We start from the raw sequence: 20,354 nt of genomic DNA on the forward strand, positions 1-20,354 counted from the left end.
GAGGAACTATTAGATCTTTGGGCTGGAGAAGCTGGCGAAGCTAGGTCATGTAAAGTCTCACAAGCCATAGTAGACTGCGGTTGTCATGAGATGCCACCGATGACCTTTAAGTGGAAGGAATAGGAACAGATGTATATATTTAGAGATTACTTTATTCACACTATGAGAATGAATTATGATAAGTCAGTTGGAAGTCCAGAGAAAAGCTGATGGTGACTCAGACCAGAAGGTGACCATAGTAAGAGACAGAGTAGTTAGATTAAGACATATTTAGGAGGTAGTACTGATGGCGAATTGGTGATTGATTAGATGTTAGACAAAAGTAAAGAGGGGTCAAAGATGACTCAGAAAATTATATACATTTTAAGTCAGTTTCAAAGTTGTTTCTCTCAGCTGGGCTGGGCGCAGTGGCTCACGCCTGTAATCCCAACACTTTGGGAGGCCAAGGTCGGCAGATCACTTGAGGTCAGAAGTTCGAGACCAACCTGCCCAACATGGCGAAACCCTGTTTCTACTAAAAATACAAAAATTAGCCATGGTGGCGGGCACCTGTAATCCCAGTTACTCGGGAGGCTGAGGCAGGAGAATCTCTTGAACCTGGAAGGCGGAGGTTGCACTGAGCTGAGATCGTGCCACTGCACTCCAGTCTGGGAAATGGAGCTAGACTCTGTCTCCAAAAAAAAGAAAAAGTTGATTCTCCACGTCACCACTGAAGTCCAGCAAAATCAAGTCTGCCTGCCAAACAAGTTAACAAGTTAATACCATGCCTCTAAGGATAAGATCTGGCTCTGTGAAGAATGTAAACTGTACTGCTAAATTATTAATAATATAAGATATAAAGGGCTGCTATGAGGAGAATTAGCTTAACTGCTAAATTTTAAAACTCTATAAACTAATTAGCAATTTTAGGAAGATGTTCCATAAATCTCAAAATGTTTCCACTTAGTCATGTTAAATGTCTAAGCAAGTACTAAAAATTGAGCAAAGTAATTCAGTCTTTCACAATGTTTCCATCAGCAAAACAAAACTGAGGTGCCACCAAACAAAATTTTCTTGTAAATAATTAAGCGGGTTAGGTTACTCATTAACTAGTCTCCATCACTAAAACAGAGATTGGGCTAAAGGTCACCTTGAAATATCTTGAAATTTGTTTCCAAACCACCAAACCATTTTATCAATTAAATGCTTCTCAAACTTCAGACCAGAAATACCTGGTTGACTTATTAAAACACATATTGGGCCAAGCGTGGTGGCTCACACCTGCAATCTCAGCACTTTGGGAGGCCAAGGTGGGCGGATCACCTGAGGTCAGGAGTTTGAGATCAGCCTGGCCAACATGGTGAAACCCAATCTCTACTAAAAATACAAAAATTAGCCAGGTATGGTGGCAGGCACCTGTAATTCCACCTACTCGGAAGGCTGAGGCATGGGAATCACTTGAACCCAGGAGGCAGAGGTTACAGTTAGCTGAGGTCACGCCATTGCACCCCAGCCTGGGCAACAGAGTGAGACTCTGTCTCCGAAAAACAAAACAAAACAAAACAAAAAAAACACCATATTGCTAGGCCTCTCCCACCAGGTTTCTGATTAAATTGCTCTGGGGTGAGTCTGCATGTCCAACAAGCTCTCAGGTACTGACAATGTTGCTAGTCTGTGGACCACACTTTAAGAAACCACCGCATTATTTTACATTAACTATGTTCAAAGGCATAGTAACCACCTAGATTATTTTAACTGAAGACTATTTGATATACATCAGCAGACTTTTTCCAGGGTTTTTTGTTGTTGCTGTTGTTGTTGTCTCACTCTGTCGTCCATGCTAGAGTGCAGTGGCGCAATCTCAACTCACTGCAACCTCCGCCTTCTAAATCAAGCGTTTCTCATGTCTCAGTCTCCCGAGCAGCTGGGATTAAAAGCGTGCGCCACCACATCTGGCTTTTTTTTTTTTTTTTTTTTTTTTTTTTTTTTTGACATGGAGTCTCCCTCTGTCGCCCAGGCTGGAGTGCAGTCGTGCGATCTAGGCTCACTGCAAGCTCCACTTCCCAGGTTCACGCCATTCTCCTGCCTCAGCCTCCCCAGTAGCTGGGACTACAGGTGCCCGCCACCATGCCCGGCTAATTTTTTGTGTTTTTAGTAGAGACGGGGTTTCACCGTGTTAGCCAGGATGGTCTCCATCTCCTGACCTCGTGATCTGCCTGCCTTGGCCTCCCAAAGTGCTGGGATTACAGGCGTGAACCACCGTGCCCAGCCTGATTTTTTTTTAATGGCTTCTTGTCCAGGTGCAGTGCCTCAGGCCTGTAATCCCAGCACTTTGGGAGGCCAAGGCAGGTAGATCACTTGAGATCAGGAGTTCAAGACCAGCCTGGCCAATATGGAGAAACCTCATCTCTACTAAAAATACAAAAATTAACCGGATGTGGTGGTGCGTGCCTGTAATCCCAGCTACTAGGGAGGCTGAGACACGAGAATCACTTGAACCTGGGAGGTGGAGGTTGCAGGGAGCCGAGATCACACCGCTGCACTCCAGCCTGGGTGACACAGCGAGACTATCTCAAAAAAAAAAAAAAAAATATATATATATATATATATATATGAGAAAAAAATGAAGTGGATTAATAGTAGTGCAAATAAAAAAGAGATCTAAGCAAGATTCAAAACAATAATCAGTCTGCTCCCATTTAAGTTTTTTTCCGTATATACAATCCTAAATATATACAGAAATTTTCTGAAATTATACCTAAGAAATTACTAACAATGGAAGAACATTGAAGTGGTCTTGGTTGTAAGGATCACTCAGTTTTCACTTTATGTCCTTATGTAGCATTTGAAAATTTTGTCATGGGACTGTATTACTTCCAATAAACAATGTTTTTAAAAATTGCTTTAATTCATTATTATAATAGTTATTGAGCTGAACTGTCTTGAAATTCATTGAGTTCTAGACACTGAATTAAACATTTCCTAAATTGGAGAAATTCTTATAAATAAATGTTTTTGTTTTTGTTTTTGTTGGAGACAAAGTCTTGTTCTGTCACCCAGGCTGGAGTGCACTGGCATGATCTCTCCTTACTGCAACCTCCACCTCCTGGGCTCAAGCAATCCTCCCACTTCAGCCTCCTAAGTAGCTGGGACTACAGGTATGTGCCACTATGCCCACCTGAGTTTTGTATTTTTGGTAGAGACAAGGTCTCACTACGTTGTCCAGGATAATCTCCAACTCCTGGGCTCAAGCAAGCCACCCGCCTCAGCCTCCCAAAGTGTTGGGATTACAGGCATGAGCCTCCACCCAACCTAAATCAATATTTTCAATTAAATATATACTAAAACCAAAACTTAGCTCTGTAGTTTTATTGTCATGAGTATATATTAAGCTTATACTAAAAAATAAAGCACTTTTTAAAGAAAAATTATTAAATTTTTCCTCTGAAAACCTACTTCAAAAAAAATCCATGTGAACAATTACACAAATAATGATTTAGCCCTAGAACATTTGTGAAGTTGCTCTATGAGTACATCTGTTAGAGAGTATATTTTTCTGGAGGTAGTTAATATATATTGAACATCAAGTTTAAATTTTCCCTCCAATTTGATGCACCAAAATCATTGTGACAAATCATTTATTTTTAGTTATATTTTCTTAGTATTTAATATTCCTCTGTGTGCATGTGTGTTTATGTGTGTGTCTTTTATTTATTTATTTATTTATTTATTTATTTATTTATTGAGCCAAGGTCTTGCTTTGTTGCCCAGGCTGGTCTCAAACTCCTGGCCTCAGGCAATCCTCCCGCCTTAGCCTCCCAAAGTGCTGGGATTACAGGCATGAGCCACCGCATACAACCAAAAATTATAAATATATATATTCTTATAAGTCAGAAATCACTCCTCCCTGAATTACAATTGAGTCTTCCATTGTCTAATTATGAAGATGCTGCTTATCTTTTGTTAAATTTTTAATTATTATGGATACTGAATGGTTGTATGTGTTTATGGAATAATGTGATATACCGGAATAAGCACATATTTTGTAATGATCAAATCAAAGTAATTGAGAGAGCCATCACGTCAACCATTTATCATATCTTTGTGTTAGAAACATCCCAATTCCACTCTTTTGGCTATTTTGAAATATACAATAAATTAGTGTTAACTATAGTCTCCCTGTGTAATACTGAACACTAGATCTTATTCCTTCTATCTAACCGTATTCTTGTACCCATTAACCATCTCCTTTTTCTCTTCCCTTCTTAGTACCCTTCCCAGCCCTCTGGTAACCATCACTCTACTCTCTCTTTTTTTGCGGGGAGGGGGTTGAGGGCGGGTCAGGGTCTCACTCTGTTGCCCAGGGTAAAGTGGCACCACCATAGCTCACTGCAGCCTCCAATTCCTGGGCTCCAGTGATTCTCTCATATCAGCCTCTTGAACAGCTGGGACTACAAGCACATACCACCACACCTGGCCAATTTTTTTTAAATAATACAGACAGGATCTCACTATGTTGACCAAGCTGGTCTGGAACTCCTGGGCTCAAGCAATGTTCCTGCCTCAGTCTCCCAAAGTGCTGGGATAACAGGCATGAGCCACCACACCTGGCATCATTCTACTCTATCTCCATGAGATGAGTTTCTTTTTAGCTCCCACATATAAGTGAGAACATGGGATATCCGTCTTCTTGTGCCAGGCTTATTTCATTTAACATAATGTCCTCCAGTTCCATCCACATTGTTGCAAATGACAGCATTTCATTCTTTTTTATGGCTGAATAATATTCCATAGAATTTATGTACCACATTTTCTTTATCCATTCATCCATTGATGGCTACTTAGGTTGATTCCATATCTTCAGTATTGTCAAGAGTGCTACAATAAACATGAGTGTGCAGATATCTCTTCAATATATTGATTTCCTTTCTTTTGGATATCTACCCAGAAATGGGATTGCTGGATCATAAGGATGATGCTTATCTTGAAAATTATATTCTGTCTAGCATAAAAGCTTAAATGTTATTACATATACTGTCACTGAGGATAGTTCTATTTTTATAATGAGGCAATAAAACTTTTGTTTTGCAAATTTCTGTCTTTTTTACCTGCTATCAGCCTCTCTGTATCAGGTAGATGTGTGAACTGTCTTCTGTATTCCTCATTCCTGTCTTTATAGGTGGAACTTGAAATCTGCAACAATAAAAAGAGTATATTTCTGTCTAATTGTAATTATGGTGTCCTAGAAAATAAATATCAAGTGGAATTTAAAATCATATGCTTTCTATGCAATATTTTGTATGTCCTTATATAAATAGCCATATAAACATTTCAAAAACACCAAAAAGAAGCAAAGAAGATTACTTCCAGCATGATGAGATGAGGACTTTGGTAATCCCCTCTGCAAAAACAAATATATAACTAGGAAAAAACTGTCAAAAATAATAATCTCAAACGACTGGAAACTGACCAAAGGCATACAATACAATCAACTGAGAAGTATTTGTTCATGAAAATCCACTGAACTTACGTAAGGATGGTGGAAGTCTGTGGCACTCATTCCTGGGTTTGTTCCCATTACCCTTCTTCCTTTACCTGTTAAGTCTATGTGGTAGTTCTTTGAGGGTGGAAATAGGTCATGAAAACTGGCAGCTATCTTGACAGAGAGGGTTCAGCTGTGATGTGGATTGGAGGCAGAAAATCTGTGCCCAGGAGTGAAAGGGAAAACTCTGTACCAATCCAAGCAAGTGTGAGAGTGCAGCAACAATTGGAGCAAGCAGAATGGGAGATTAGCAAGGAGCTTAGAAAGATCTTGAAGGAGAGGCAGCCATAGATGGACTTGATAAACTAGTCACATATTCCTGGCTGAACAAAGGCTCCAATGTGCATAATACAAACTAGAGAAAGCCTAAGCAATCCACACATTTCCTGGCCAGAGACACAAGAGGTCTCAGGGGAACATGAAAAACTGGGACAAACTTAAAAATGGCCACTTTTAAATGGCCAGAACTTTGAATACATTTCCCAATCTACACACAGATCTGTCAATAGAAGGGAAAAGCCTTACTGGCTCTATAGATTTAAGTACATTGAGTACATCACTGGCTGACGTAAGAGGTGATCCTAGGAAGCCAGCCTTAAAAATAAAAACAATAATAAACAGAGCAGACACATGCCACAGGGCAAACAGATTTCATAGATTTACTCTAGGCGAATTATTAAACAAGCAAGCAAACAAAAATCAGCAATGACAACCCACGGGGGACAGGAGGGAATGCAATCAGAATCCAGAGACGCTACAATATATTACCTAAATTGTCAATATTCCGACAAAAATTATAAGATATGCAAAGAAACAGGAAAGTGTGACTCATACTAAGGAAAGAAAAAACAGAACAGAAAACAGAAATAGCCTTTGAGGATCCCCAGACATTGAATTTAGCAGACAAAGATATCAAATCAGTTATTATAAATATGTTCAAAAAACAAAGAGAACCATGCTTAAAGAACTAAAGGAAAGTATGACAACAATGACTCAACAAGTAGAGAACAAACAGATTTTTTACAAAAAATTGTAAAGAAACAAATGGACATTCTGGGGTTGAAAACTACAATCACTCAAATAAAAAATTCACTAGAGGGTTTCAACAGCAAATTCAAAATGGCACAGAAAGAATAAGTGAACTTAGGGATAGATTAGTAAAAATTATCAAATTGAAGAACAGAAAGGACACAGATTTAAGAAAATGAACAGACTCTCAGAGACCAGTGGGATAGCATCAAAAGAACCAAAATACATGTGACGCGAGTATCAGAAGGAAAAAGGGGAAGGTAGAAATATATTTGAAGAAATCATGGTCATAAGTTTAAATTTTATGGAAAACATTCATGTATACATCAAAGAAACTCAATGAATCCCAAGCAAGATAAACACAGAGTCATGCTAAGACATACCATAGTCAAATTGCTGAACAACAAAGAAAAAATCCTGAAATGAGCAAGAAAAAAATTGACTCATCACATACAGTTGAAAAACAGTATAATTTGCAGGTGACTGCTCATCATTAACAATGAAAGGAATAGACCTGCTTTACAAGAAATACTAAAGGAAGTCTGAGCCTGGCATCGTGGCACGTGCATCCCTATAATTCCAGCAATTTGGAAGGCCAAGGTGGGTGGATCAATAATTCAAGACCAGCCTGGCCAAAACAGTGAAACCCCATCTCTACTAAAATACAAAAATTAGCTGGGTGTGGTGGCGCATGCCTATGATTCCAGCTACTCGTGGGGCTGAGGCAGGAGAATCTTTTGAACCCTAGATGCAGAAGTTGCAGGAAGCCCAGATCGTGCCACTGCACTCCAGCCTGGACAACAGTGAGACTCTGTCTCCAAAAAAATTAAAATTAAAATTAAAAATAAAGGAAGTCCTTCAAGCTGCAAGAAAATTATATCATATGATAACTCAAATTCACCAGAAGAAATTAAAACCACCAGAAGTATAAATACAAGGGTATTTTTAAAAGACTATGTAAATCTATTTTCTCATTTCTCTCTTAAAATCTTAAAAAGACATAAGGGTCGGCCAGGCGCAGCGGCTTACACCTGTAATCCCAGCACTTTGGGAGACCATGGCGGGTGGATCATGAGATCAGGAATTCAAGACCAGTCTGGCCAAGATGGTGAAACCCTGTCTCTACTAAAAATACAAAAAACTAGCCGAGCACGGTGGCAGGCGCCTGTAATCCCAGCTACTCGGGAGGCTGAGGCAGGAGAATTGCTTGAATTCACAGGGCGGAGGTTGCAGTGAGCCAAGATCACGCCACTGCACTCCAGCCTGGGCAAGAGTGAGACTCTCTCAAAAAAAAAAAAAAAAAAAAAAAAAAAAAAGACATAAGGGTCTACAAAGCAATAATCATAACACTGTATTGCTGGGTTTATAAGATAATAACGTTAGTTGAAGCAAAGGTTCAATATTTTAGCAGAATTAAATTGGTATGAAGATGAAGAATACTGTACTCTCTCAAGCAATCACTAAAAACAACCCTCAAAAAATTTTAAATCAAAAGGAATTAAAATGCTACCTTAAAAAATATGTATTTGACACATAAAGAAGGGGAACAGAAGAACAAAAGAAGATATAAGACATATGGAACATAAATAGCAAAATGGTTATTTGTAAATCTAACCATATTATAACTACATTCAATGTAAATAGAATAAACACAGAAACAGTCAAAACATAGAACCAACTATATTTTGTCTACAAGAGACACACACCTTAGTTACAAAAACACAACAAGGTTAAAAGCAAAAGGATGAGAAAAAGATATACCATGCAAACAGTAATCACAAGAGAATGTGAGTGGCTATATTACTCTTTAGCTGAAATACTGCTAGACCAAGAGAGATTTCATAATAATAAAAGGAGCGATATATGAGGAAGATAATCATAAATGCATACCACAACAGAGCCCCAAAATGCCTGAAGCAAAAATGACAGAACTGTAAGAACAGACCATTCAATACGTTGGAGGTATCAATACCCCATTCTTAATAATTGATAGAAAGACTACACAGAAAACCAGCAAGGATATAAGAGACTTGAACATTTTCCACCAACCACACCTAACTGGCATTTATAAAACACTCCATCCAACAACTGCAAAATACACATTTTTTTCAAACATGCATGGAACATTCTCCAGAACAGACCATATGCTAGGCCACAAAACAAGTTTCAGTAAATTTGAAAGGATTAAAGCCACAAAAACTATGTTCTCTATGAACACAGAATAAAATCAGAGATCAACAACACAAGGACTGGAGCTCAACTTCAAATCATCTTAATCCTTACAAATGGAAGGGACAATTCCAGATTGCTTGACAGCTGTATATGAAAATTCTCCCTGGAAGAACACATCACTCTAGGACTCAAAATGCTGCCACAAAAATAATGGAAAATAGAGAATAAAGGATAAGAGACTGATAATACAGTGAGGAGATCTAACACACATGTAAATGAAGTCCCAGCAGAAAGTGAGGTAGATGCAGTATTTGAAACAATAAAAAATTTTTTAAAAATTTAACATTTGAAGTTTCTGTCCTCAAAGACCCCAAATTCTTCTTTTCTTGTAGTTCTCTAAAATCGTTTTCGAAAATAGCATCTTCCTATTCTAAGTGATTTGAACACTTTTTTGTGCATATTTATATATGTAAATACAGTAAAACTCAATAAGCCACTATCTTGCAGTCCAAAAATCCTAACAGTTGGCTTCTAATCAAAAATAGTCTGAACAGTCCCAGTGATTCAGTATCTGTGGCACACTCCATAGCCTCACAAGCAGATTTTTTAACGAGGTTTGGTAGTTGCTATAGTTTGAATATGGTTTGTCCCCACCAAAACTCATGTTGAGGCTTGGTCCTCAATGGAATGGTATTGAGAGGTGGTAGGAACTTTAAGAGGTATTTGGGTCATGAGGTATCCCTCATGAAGGACTTATTACCATCTTGCGGGAGTGCTCTCTGGGTCTGGATTAATTACCAAAAGAGCAGGTTATTATAAAGCAAGGTTGCCTCTCATGTTTTGTCTCTTTCAAATGTGTTCCCACCATGTGATGGCATCCATCATATTATGATGCAACATGAGACCCTGGCCAGATGAGACCACCTGATCTTGAACTTTCCATCCTCCAGAACCATGAGCCAAATAAATCTCCTTTCTATATAAATTACCCAGTCTAGGTGTTCTGTTACAGTAACATAAAACAGACTAAGACAGAAAATTGGTACCAAGAAGTAGGGTTGTTGCTATTACAATACCTGAAAATGTGGTAGCAGCTTTGGAACTGGGTAATGGTTAGAGGCTGGAAGAATTTGGAGGAGCAGGCTAGAAAAAGCCTAGATTGCTATAAATGGGTCATTAACAGAAATTCTGGTGAGGGCTCAGAAAACAAGAAGACTGGGAAAGTCTGGAACTTCTTAGAGATTACTTAAGTGGTTGTGAACAGAACGTCCATAGAAATGTGGACAGTAAAGGCCATTCTGAAGAGGTCTCTGATGGAAATGAGGAATATCTTATTGGGAATTGAGCAAAGGTCATTATATAAAATAGCAAAGAACTTGGTGGCATTGTATCCATGTCCTAGGGCTTTGCAGACAGCCAAACCTGAGAGGGCTGAGGGGATTAATGCCATCTTTTGGGAGTGCTCTCTGGGTCTGGATTAATTACCCAAAGAGAATTTAATTACCAAAGCTATAATTTCTGGAAGAAGAAATATCTAAGCAACTTTGTAAAGAAAAAATAAAATAGGCCGGCGCCGTGGCTTGTGCCTGTAATCCCAGCAATTTGGGAGGCCTAAGCGGGCAGATCACCTGAGGTCAGGAGTTCAAGACCAGCCTGGCCAACATGGTGAAACCCCGTCTCTACTAAAAATACAAAACTTAGCCAGGCGTGGTGGTGCATGCCTGTAATCCCAGCTACTTGGGAGGCTGAGGCAGGGAGAATCGCTTGAACCCAGGTGGCAGAGGTTGCAGTGAGCTGAGATCGTCCCATTGCACTCCAGCCTGGGTGACAGAGTGAGACTCCATCTCAAAAATAAAATAAAATAAAATAAAATACAAGTATCTAGGCAGCAAAGCACTCAACATGCTGCATGGCTGCTTTTAGCCACTTACAGTAAAATGAGAGAGAGAATACTTATTTAAAGACAGAATTTATAATGGAAAGGAAAGCAGAGCATAAAAATTTGGAAAATTCACAGCCTGACCATGTGGTAGAGCATGAAAGAGCATTTTCAGAAGAGGACCTAGAGACTATCTGGAGATTAATATAGCTAAAAGGGACCCTCTGCAGGGGGAGAGGTACAGAGAGCCTCCACTAGAATAATGCTCAGCAGAAATGTGGGGTCAGGGCTACCACTGGGATCTCAAAAGGGTAGAACACTGAGGAGAGTGCAATATCTGCCTGGGAAAGCTACAGGCACCAGTGTGCAGCTGCAACTCATGACAGAAGTGATATGGGCTGCACCTAGCAAAATCATGGAAGCAGGGCTGCTTGAGGCCCGAGTTCCATACCAACGAGGCACTTACTTTAAAAAATTAAGATATAATTCACATACTATAGAATTCATCCTTTTGCAATGTACAAGTCAATGATATTGGTATACTCACAAAACTGTGCAATCATTACCACTATATAATTCCAGAAAGCTTTTATCATGCCAAAAAGAAATCCTATACCCATTAGCAATTACTCTCCATTTCCCCCTCCACCCAGGTCATAACAACACGAATCTACTTTCTATCTCTATGGATTTGCTAATTCTGGAAATTTCATATTAATGGAACAGACACAAAGTGCATATCATTGATTGCACTATTGTGGCCCTTTGTGTCTGTAGCCTATCACCCACCATTATGTAGGTATTCAAGGTTCATCTATGTTGCAGCATGAATCATTACTTCATTCTAGTTTATAGATGAAAAATATTTCATTATACAAATATACTACATTTTATCTATGCATTCATCAATTGATTAATGTTTGGGTTGTTTCAACTTTCTGCTTATTATGAATAATGCTGTTATGAATATTCATGTAAAAATGTTTATGTGAACATACTTAAATTCTCTGGGGTATATACCTAAGAGAAGAATTGCTGGGTCATATAGTAACTCTGTTTAAATTTTTAGGAAGTGCCAAACCATTTTCCAAAATGCCTGTACCATTTTACATTCCCACCAGCAATGTATGAGAGTTTTAACTTCACCACATCCTCACCAAATCTAATGTCTATCTTTCTTACTACAGCCATCCAAATGGGTGTAAAATGACATTTCCATCATAGTACTGAATTGCATTTACCTTATAACTATTGATGTCGGACATGTTTCCATGTGTTTATTGGGTATTTGTATGCCTCGGGAGAAATGTCTATTCACATTTTGGCCATTTTTAATTGGTTTGTCTTTTTATTCAGCTGTAAGAGTTCTTTATACATTCTAGTACAAGTCCCTTATCCAATATTTGATTTGTGGATATTTTCTCATCCTGCAGGTGATCTTTTCATTTTTTTAATGAACTCCTTGAAGCACAGAAATTTTTATTTTTTATTTTTTAGAAATGGGGTCTCACTTTGTTGCCCAGGATGGAGGGCAGTGGCTATCCCCAGGCACGATCATAGCACAATGCAGCCTCAAACTCCTGGCCTCAAGCGAACTCCCACCTCAGCCTCCTAAGTAGCTGGGAAGACAGGCACACACCACCAAACATGGCTCTATTTTAATGAGGTCCAATTTATCTATTTTTTCTTTTGTCACTTGAGATTTTCAAGTCATATCTAAGAAATGATTACCTAATCCAAATTTCATGAAGATTTAAACCTATGTTTTCTTCCAAGAGTTTTAGTTTTAGCTCTCACGTGTAGGTCTATGATAAATTTCAAGTGGATTCTTGTATATGGTGTGAAGTAAGGGTCCAAATTCATTCCTTTGCATGTATATATCTAGTTGTATCATTTGTGGAAAAGACTATTCTTTCCCTCATTAAGATGTTTTGACACTCAAAAATCAATTGATCATAAACTTGAGTTTATTTCTGAACTCTCAATTCTACGCCACTAACACATGAGTCTATTATTTTTTTCTTTTTTTGAGATGGAGTTTCGCTCTTGTTGCCCAGGCTAGAGTGCAGTGGTGCGATCTCGGCTCACTGGATCCTCCGCCTCCCAGGTTCAAGCGATTCTCCTGCTTTAGCCTCCCATGTAGCTGGGATTACAGGTGCCTGCCACCATGCCCAGCTAATTTTTTGTATTTTCAGTAGAGACGGAGTTTCACCATGTTGGCCAGGCTGGTCTTGAACTCCTGCCCTCAGGTGATCCACCTGCCTCGGACTCCCAAAGTGCTAGAATTACAGGCGTGAGCCACTACACCCAGCCCATAAGTCTATTTTTATGCCATCCACACTATCTTGATTATTGTAGCTTTGTAGTAATCAATGAAATTAGGAAGTGTACATCTTCCAATAGAGACTTGGGTACTGCTTGTCCATTTCTACAAAAGAAGCCCACTTGAATTTTGACAGGATAGTGTTGAATCTATAGATTAGTCTGAGGAGTATTGCCATCATTAACAACAAAAAGCCTCCCAATCCATGAATATGGGATGCCTTTCCAATTATTAATGTCTTTTTAAAAGTCTTTCAATAAAGTTTTGTCATTTTTTGGCCGGGCGCGGTGGCTCAAGCCTGTAATCCCAGCACTTTGGGAGGCTGAGACGGGTGAATCACGAGGTCAGGAGATCGAGACCATCCTGGCTAACACGGTGAAACCCCGTCTCTACTAAAAAAAAAAAAACTACAAAAAACTAGCCGGGCGAGGTGGCAGGCGCCTGTAGTCCCAACTACTCGGGAGGCTGAGGCAGGAGAATGGCGTAAACCCAGGAGGTGGAGCTTGCAGTGAGCTGAGATCCGGCCACTGCACTCCAGCATGGGTGACAAAGTGAGACTCCGTCTCAAAAAAAAAAAAAAAAAAAAAAAAGTTTTGTCATTTTCAGTGTACAAGTATTACACATCTTTTGTTAAATTTATGCCTATCTTGGCCGGGCGCAGTGGCTCACACCTGTAATCTCAGCACTTTGGGAGTCCAAAGCAGGCAGATCATGAGGTCAGGAGTTTGAGACCAGCCTGACCAACATGGTGAAACCCTGTCTCTACTAAAAATACAAAAATTAGCCAGGCGTGGTGGCACGCAGCTGTAATCCTAGCTACTCAAGAGGCTGAGGCAGGACGATCACTTGAACCCAGGAGGAAGAGGTTGCAGTGAGCTAAGATTGCATCACTACACTCCAGCCTGGGCGACAGAGCAAGACTCCGTCTCAAAAAGAAAAAAAAAAAAAAAAAAAAAAAAAATTCCTATTTTATTCATTTGATACCACTGTAAATGGAATTGGTTTCTTAATTTCATGTTAAGGATATTCACTGCTAGTGTATAGAATTACAATTAGTTTTAGTTTTGGAATCAAGGTAATACTGGCTTCACAGAATAATCTGGGAAGTGTTGCCTCCTTTTCTGGTTTGTTGAAGAGTTTTTGAAGGATTTGTGTTCATTGTTCTTTAAACATTTGGTAGAATATACCAGTAAAGTCATCTGATCCTGAGCTTTTCTTTGTGAAAAGTTAGTTGCTGTTGTTGTCATTTTAATTTTGAGGACTGACGGTTTCTTTGGTTTTTGTTTTTTTACTAATTCAATCTCTTTCCTTGTCATAGGTCTATTAAGATTTTCTCTTTCTTCTTGAGTCTGTTTCAGTAATTTGTGTATTTTGTGGAAATATGCCTAGTTCATCTAGGTTCTCTACGGTATTTCAAAGCATATTAAAACCTAATAACATCAACTGTCCTGGAACATTACCAAAATAGACTATATAATCAGCCATACCTCAACAAATTTAAGAGAACTGAAACCATACAGTGTACATTTTCTGACTATAATAAAATCAAACTAGAAATCAATAATAGAAAAATAGCTCAAAATCTCCAAACACTTGGAAACTAAACAACACACTTCTAGATAATCCATCGAGAGTCAAAGGTCAAAGAGAAAGTCTCAAGGGAAATAAAATAACACACTGAACTGATGAAAATTAAAATATTAATGTAACATAACAAAATTTGTGGGACACAGCTAAAGATGAGAGAGAAATTTATAGCACTAAATGCCCACATTAGAAAAAAAGGAAAAGTCTGAAATAATCTAAGCATCCAACTCAAGAACTTAGAAGAGAAAGAGTAAAATAAACCCAGTTCAAGCAAATGTAAATAAAAAAAGAGCAGAAATCAGTGAAATTAAAACAAAAACAATGGAGAATATCAATAAAACAAAGAGCTGATTCTTTAAAAATAATGAAATTGATAAAACCTCTAGCAAGACTGACCAAAAAGAGAGAGAAGACACAAACCACCAATATCAGGAATAAAACAGGGTCAGCACCGTAGACAGAACTCAAAAGGATATAGCAAAATACTATAAAGAACTCTACACATGTAATGAGGCCGGGCACAGTGGCTCACACCTGTAATCTTAAACACTTTGGGAGGCCGAGGAGGGTGGGTCACTTAAGGTCAGAAGTTCAAGACTACCCTGGCCAACATGGTAAAATCCCATCTCTACTAAAAACACAAAATCCCAGCTAGTAAAATACAAAGGTAGCTGGAAGGCCAGGCACAGTGGCTCATACCTATAATCCCAGCACTTTGGGAGGTTGAGGCGGTGGATCACGAGGTCAGGGGATCAAGACCATCCTGGCCAACATGGTGAAACCCTGTCTCTACTAAAATACAAAAAATTAGCCAGGTGTGGTGGAGCATGCCTGTAGTCTCAGCTACTCAGGAGGCTAAGGCAGGGGAATTACTTGAACCTGGAAGCCAGGGGTTGCAGTGCGCCGAGATCGCACCACTGCGACTCCAGCCTGGTGACAGATTAAGACTCTGTCTCAAAAAAAAAAAAGTAACTTGGATTACAGGCATGTACCTGTAATCCCACCTACTTGGGAGGCTGAGGCATGAGAATCACTTGAACCTGGGAGGTGGAGGCTGCAGTGAGCTGAGATCGTGCCGCTGCACTATAGCCTGGGCAACAGAGTGAGACTCTGTCTCAAAAACAAAACAAACAAAAGAACTCTACACATGTAAATATGACAATTTAGATGAAATTGATTATCAAAAAACACAAACCACCATTACAAATTAAGGAAATTAAGTTCACAATTTAAAATTTCCCAAGAAAGAAATCTCCAGGTCCAGAAAGTTTTACTGGAGAATTCTACAAAACATTAAAAAAACTAATTCTATACAATCTCTCCAAAAAACAGAACAAGAGGGAGCACTTCCCAGTTCATTGTATGAAGCTAGTATTACCCCGATACCAAACCAGCTAAAGACATTTCAAAAAACAGAAAATTACAGAACAATATCCCTCATGTATGTAGATAAAAAATCCTTAACAAAATATTAGCAAATAGAATTCAGCCATAAATAAAAAGAATTATATAACATGACCAAGTGGAGTTTATTCCAGCATCCAAGGCTGGTTCAATATTCAAAAATCAATCAATGTAACCCACCATATGAACATGCTTTTAAAAATTATACAATCATATCACTTGTTATAGGAATAATATTTGACAAAATTCAACATCTATTTGTGATAAAAATTCTTAAAAAATAGGAATACAGGCTGGACACGGTGGCTCACACCTGTAATCCCAGCACTTTGGGAGGCCGAGGTGGACAGATCACCTGAGGTCAGGAGTTCAAGACCATCCTGGCCAACATGGCAAAACCCCATCTCTACTAAAAAATACAAAAATTAGCTGGGTGCGGTGGCAGGCGCCTATAATCCCAGCTACTCGGGAGGCTGAGACAAGGAGAACTGCTTGAACCTGGGAGACAGAGGTTGCAGTGAGCCAAGATCACACCACTGAACTCCAGCCAGGGTGACAGAGCAAGGCTGTCTCAAAAAACAAAATTTTTTTAAAGTGTTAATTCTATATAAGAGGGGAAAATGTTTAAAGCTGATTCAGAGGTCAATACACCACACCATTTTCCCCTTCTTCCAACCACTTACCTTTAGGCCACTTTACTTACTCACATCTTCTCCAGAGAAATAATGCAATTAAAATCACTTAATTATTATTACTATGATTTTATTTTTATTATTATTATTTTCTGAGACAGAGTCTCACTCTGTCGCCCAGGCTGGAGTACAATGGTGTGATCTTGGCTCACTGCAACCTCCATCTCCTGGGTTCAAGCAATTCTCCCACCTCAGCCTCCCGAGTAGCTGGGATTACAGGAGCGCACCACCATGCCCAGCTAATTTTTTAATTTTTATTAGAGAGGGGGTTTTGCCATGTTGGCCAGGCTGATCTCGCACTCCTGGCCTCAACAGATCTGCCCACCTTGGCCTCCCAAAGTGCTGGGATTACAGGCATGAGCCACCATGTCTGGCCAAAATCACTTAATTATTGATCAAAGTATTACTAAGGTGATAGAAAGTCACCCTCCCATGTAGCTCATAGGATTCAGTGTAACTGTTTTTGTTTTGTTATGTTTTTTGTTTGTTTTTGAGACGGAGTTTTGCTCTTGTTACCCAGGCTGGACTGCAATGGCATGATCTCAATTCACTGCAACCTCCACCTGCCAGGTTCAAGCAATTCTCCTGCCTCAGCCTCCCAAGTAGCTGGGATTACAGGCATGCGCCACCACACCCAGCTAATTTTGTATTTTTAGTAGAGACAGGGTTTCTCCATGTTGGTCAGGCTGGTCTCAAACTCCCGACCTCAGGTGATCCGCCTGCCTCGGCCTCCCAAATTGCTGGGATTACAGCCATGAGCCACCATGCCCCCCTCAGTGTCACTGTTTTAAAGTGCACAGATCGTATCTAATAAAGGTTTTTTGGAAAGGCAGGTAGAGCTAGAAATTTTGTATTATCTTAGATTTGTTTTTTATGTGCTATTTAAATATCTCATTGCCCTAGATAATCAAAGGGCTATACTTAGGTTGAAGACTTAATAAATATCCCAGTAACATATCACTGTTCTAGTTAATTTCCATATTCTCTATGTCATTTATTAAATATGTTAATTTATTGGTAAAGCAATTTCTTAGTAGTTTTTTCCTCCAAAAGATTTTTTTCATGTTGATATGGTGATCTTTAAAAAAGTATATATGTTTTTAATGAAACGTGCATTTTCTTCCTTTGGGCCTTCTTTAAATAACCATAAGTCAAATTTTACAATGGAAGATTAGGACAACAGTCCAAAAGCTGGTACTTTAGTCAGGTTTTTGCCCTTACATTGTACTTTTAATGACCTTAGCAACCCCCACCTTGCAAATCCAATGGCCAACTCTCATGGTGCACCTAACTCAACCTAGCATAGTAGATCACTGTCCTTGAAAGGCTTCCTTCACTTGCCTTTGAGGACACCACGCTTTTTAAGATTTTCTTCTATCTCCTAACCAAATCTCTGTTTCTTTTGCCACTTTCTGCTCCACCACCTGAAGTTTTGACACTGGAGAGTCCACTTCTCTTCTCTATCCATATTTTCTCCCTAAGTGATCTGATCCAGTCTTCATAAGTCTGTCTTTAAGTATCATGCCTACTCGAAACTTCTCAATTTACTTCTGGCTCCAATCTCTCCCCTAAGATTCGAGTAGTACATTCAATAGCCCACCTGACCTTTCTATCCATACATCAAATATGCATTGCCGCCTCAGTTACAAAAAAAACTCTTCATTTCTCCACATGCCAGAACCTGCTTCTCTCTCAGTCTTTTCTTCTCCTAAATGGCACTTCCATGTACCCAGTTGCACTGACCAGAAACCTAGGAATAATTATCCCTGATCTTTCTTGTTCCCTCGCTGACCATAGCAATCCCTTCAGCAGGCTATTTGTCAAGTAAGACAATCTCATTCCGGCCTCAGGGCCTTTCCATAGAACACCACTGCCCTTTCCCTTCCCTCCCAGGATTCACTGGTGGTCTCCCTCTCTCACCCGCCCCCATCATTTAAGCCTCTCTCTAATGGCACTTCCTCAGAGAAGCTATTCCTGACCATCCTAACTAAAAATGCTACTCCCTCCCAAGTTATTCTCTACACCTTTACATTCTTTTGTTGTCTTCATAGCTTCTATCACTACCTGATATAGTACATGTTCGTTTATTTATATACTGTGCAGCTCCCATTCTGTTGCCAGATCCAGGGTGGTAGAGAGGCTATCCTGTTCACTTAGAACATTCTCGTGCATAGAAGACACTCTAATAAATGAATAAATAAGACCATTCATTTCTTAATTCATGTATATCTACCTTTGCCACTTTTAAGATAATAATGTCTCTGCTCACATACTTTTTAATTTATCCTGTGAGCAGCTCACTGCAATTCCTGATTATGAAACCCTTCCTCTTGAGTGAAAATGTTTCATGCACATTCTCTTTGAATATTGCCTCTTGCTCATACTCTGTGTTCATCTTCTGAAATTGCTATAAGATTCATAATGGACTTCTCTACTATTTCCTTTACATCTTAAACTGCTCTCTTTCACACTTTCTTTATCTCTCAGTGATACAATTTGAGTAATTTCCTAATGCGTATATATCTTTCAGTTTACTGATCTCTCTTTGGTGTCCATTTCCCAAGCCCTCTGCATTAATTACTATTCTTTCAATGACATATTTTTCATTTCTAGAAGCTGTATTTGATTATTTTTTCAAATCTGCCTGGTGTTCTCGAGAATTTCCTATCCATTTATAATACTTTTAATTCCTTCTATTGTCTTTACAATAGCATATGACTTTTATAGTCTTTATTTGGTATAGTTTTATTATACGAAGTTTTGGAGGGTCAAATACGCTATTTATTGAATCTCTTTCTGCTCACTTATAGAGTACTAAATCCAAGCACCAAAACTTCATGAGAGATGGACTACATTTAGAGATGGATTATAGTTACATATTCTCAGGAGAAACTACCCCCACTCCCACCCTAAGCCCGGGCTTAGACAGACAAGCTTCCTTGTCTTCAACCTGTGGATGTAGTGGATTTTTTTGGTCTGTATTTCACAGAGGGTATGGGAGTCTGGCTTTATAAACAGTTCTCAGTTCCAGCTCACACAAGTTCAAGGTATCTCCTATCTCCTATCACAGCATGGCCAGTAATGCTGAGCAAATTCCTCAGGGGTACCTCAGCATTAGCTCAGGGGCTTACAACTCTGGTAATCAGTTCCCTCTTTTTTTTTTTTTTTTTTTTTTTTTTTAATCCCTTAGGTGTATTTCCCTTGCTGTTTTGTGAGCCAAGACATGCATTATTAAAAAAAAAGTTTGAAACATTTCATCCAGCATTGCTAGGTACCTTTAGCAGAAGAGCATTTAAATAGTCCCCTTCTCATTTTGCTGGAAGTGTTGGTTTTTATTCCTTTACAATTTAACCTAAAGCTGTTAAAAGACATCTAGGTTTATCAAGCAGCATCTTAACTATACTTAAAATTTTTCAAATCGAATAAAATGTTTTTTTCATCCAATATAAATTAGAAAATGAGTTTATTATTTTTTATCAGTCACCAAAGTAAAAATCTGAAATATCCTTTATAAGCTTGAATAAATCCAAGACATGCTGTTGTGGAGGACAACATGATTACAGGAAACCTATTCTCCCCAGTTGCCAAAGTATGTTACAAGCATACTAATTAATCCTCTTGGGATTTTCTTTAATAGTACAACATTAATTAATCCTTACTACGTATGTATAAATCAGATTTGTGGCAAAAAAATAAACCAGTTTTATCCCCTACTTCTAAGTAGAAAAATTTACTTATAAATAATGT

At 38.8% G+C, this 20,354-nt stretch overlaps 1 protein-coding gene across 3 annotated transcripts in view; it reads right to left on the bottom strand.

Moving 5' to 3' along the window:
• Positions 1-20,354, bottom strand: part of GRAMD1C (GRAM domain containing 1C) — a 105,506-nt gene that overhangs the window by 72,512 nt on the left and 12,640 nt on the right. For 2 of the 3 annotated variants that reach the window (XM_050778792.1, XM_050778793.1), the window contains one exon: positions 5,088-5,172. In XM_050778792.1, coding sequence (XP_050634749.1) covers positions 5,088-5,172 — 85 coding nt within the window. Of the gene's footprint in view, positions 1-549; positions 736-5,087; positions 5,173-20,354 lie in introns of those variants that run through there. The other variant, XM_050778794.1, reaches the window with a different exon arrangement.

Source organism: Macaca thibetana, chromosome 2 (assembly GCF_024542745.1).
Source record: "Macaca thibetana thibetana isolate TM-01 chromosome 2, ASM2454274v1, whole genome shotgun sequence".
In the NCBI taxonomy this organism is placed as follows: domain Eukaryota; kingdom Metazoa; phylum Chordata; class Mammalia; order Primates; family Cercopithecidae; genus Macaca; species Macaca thibetana.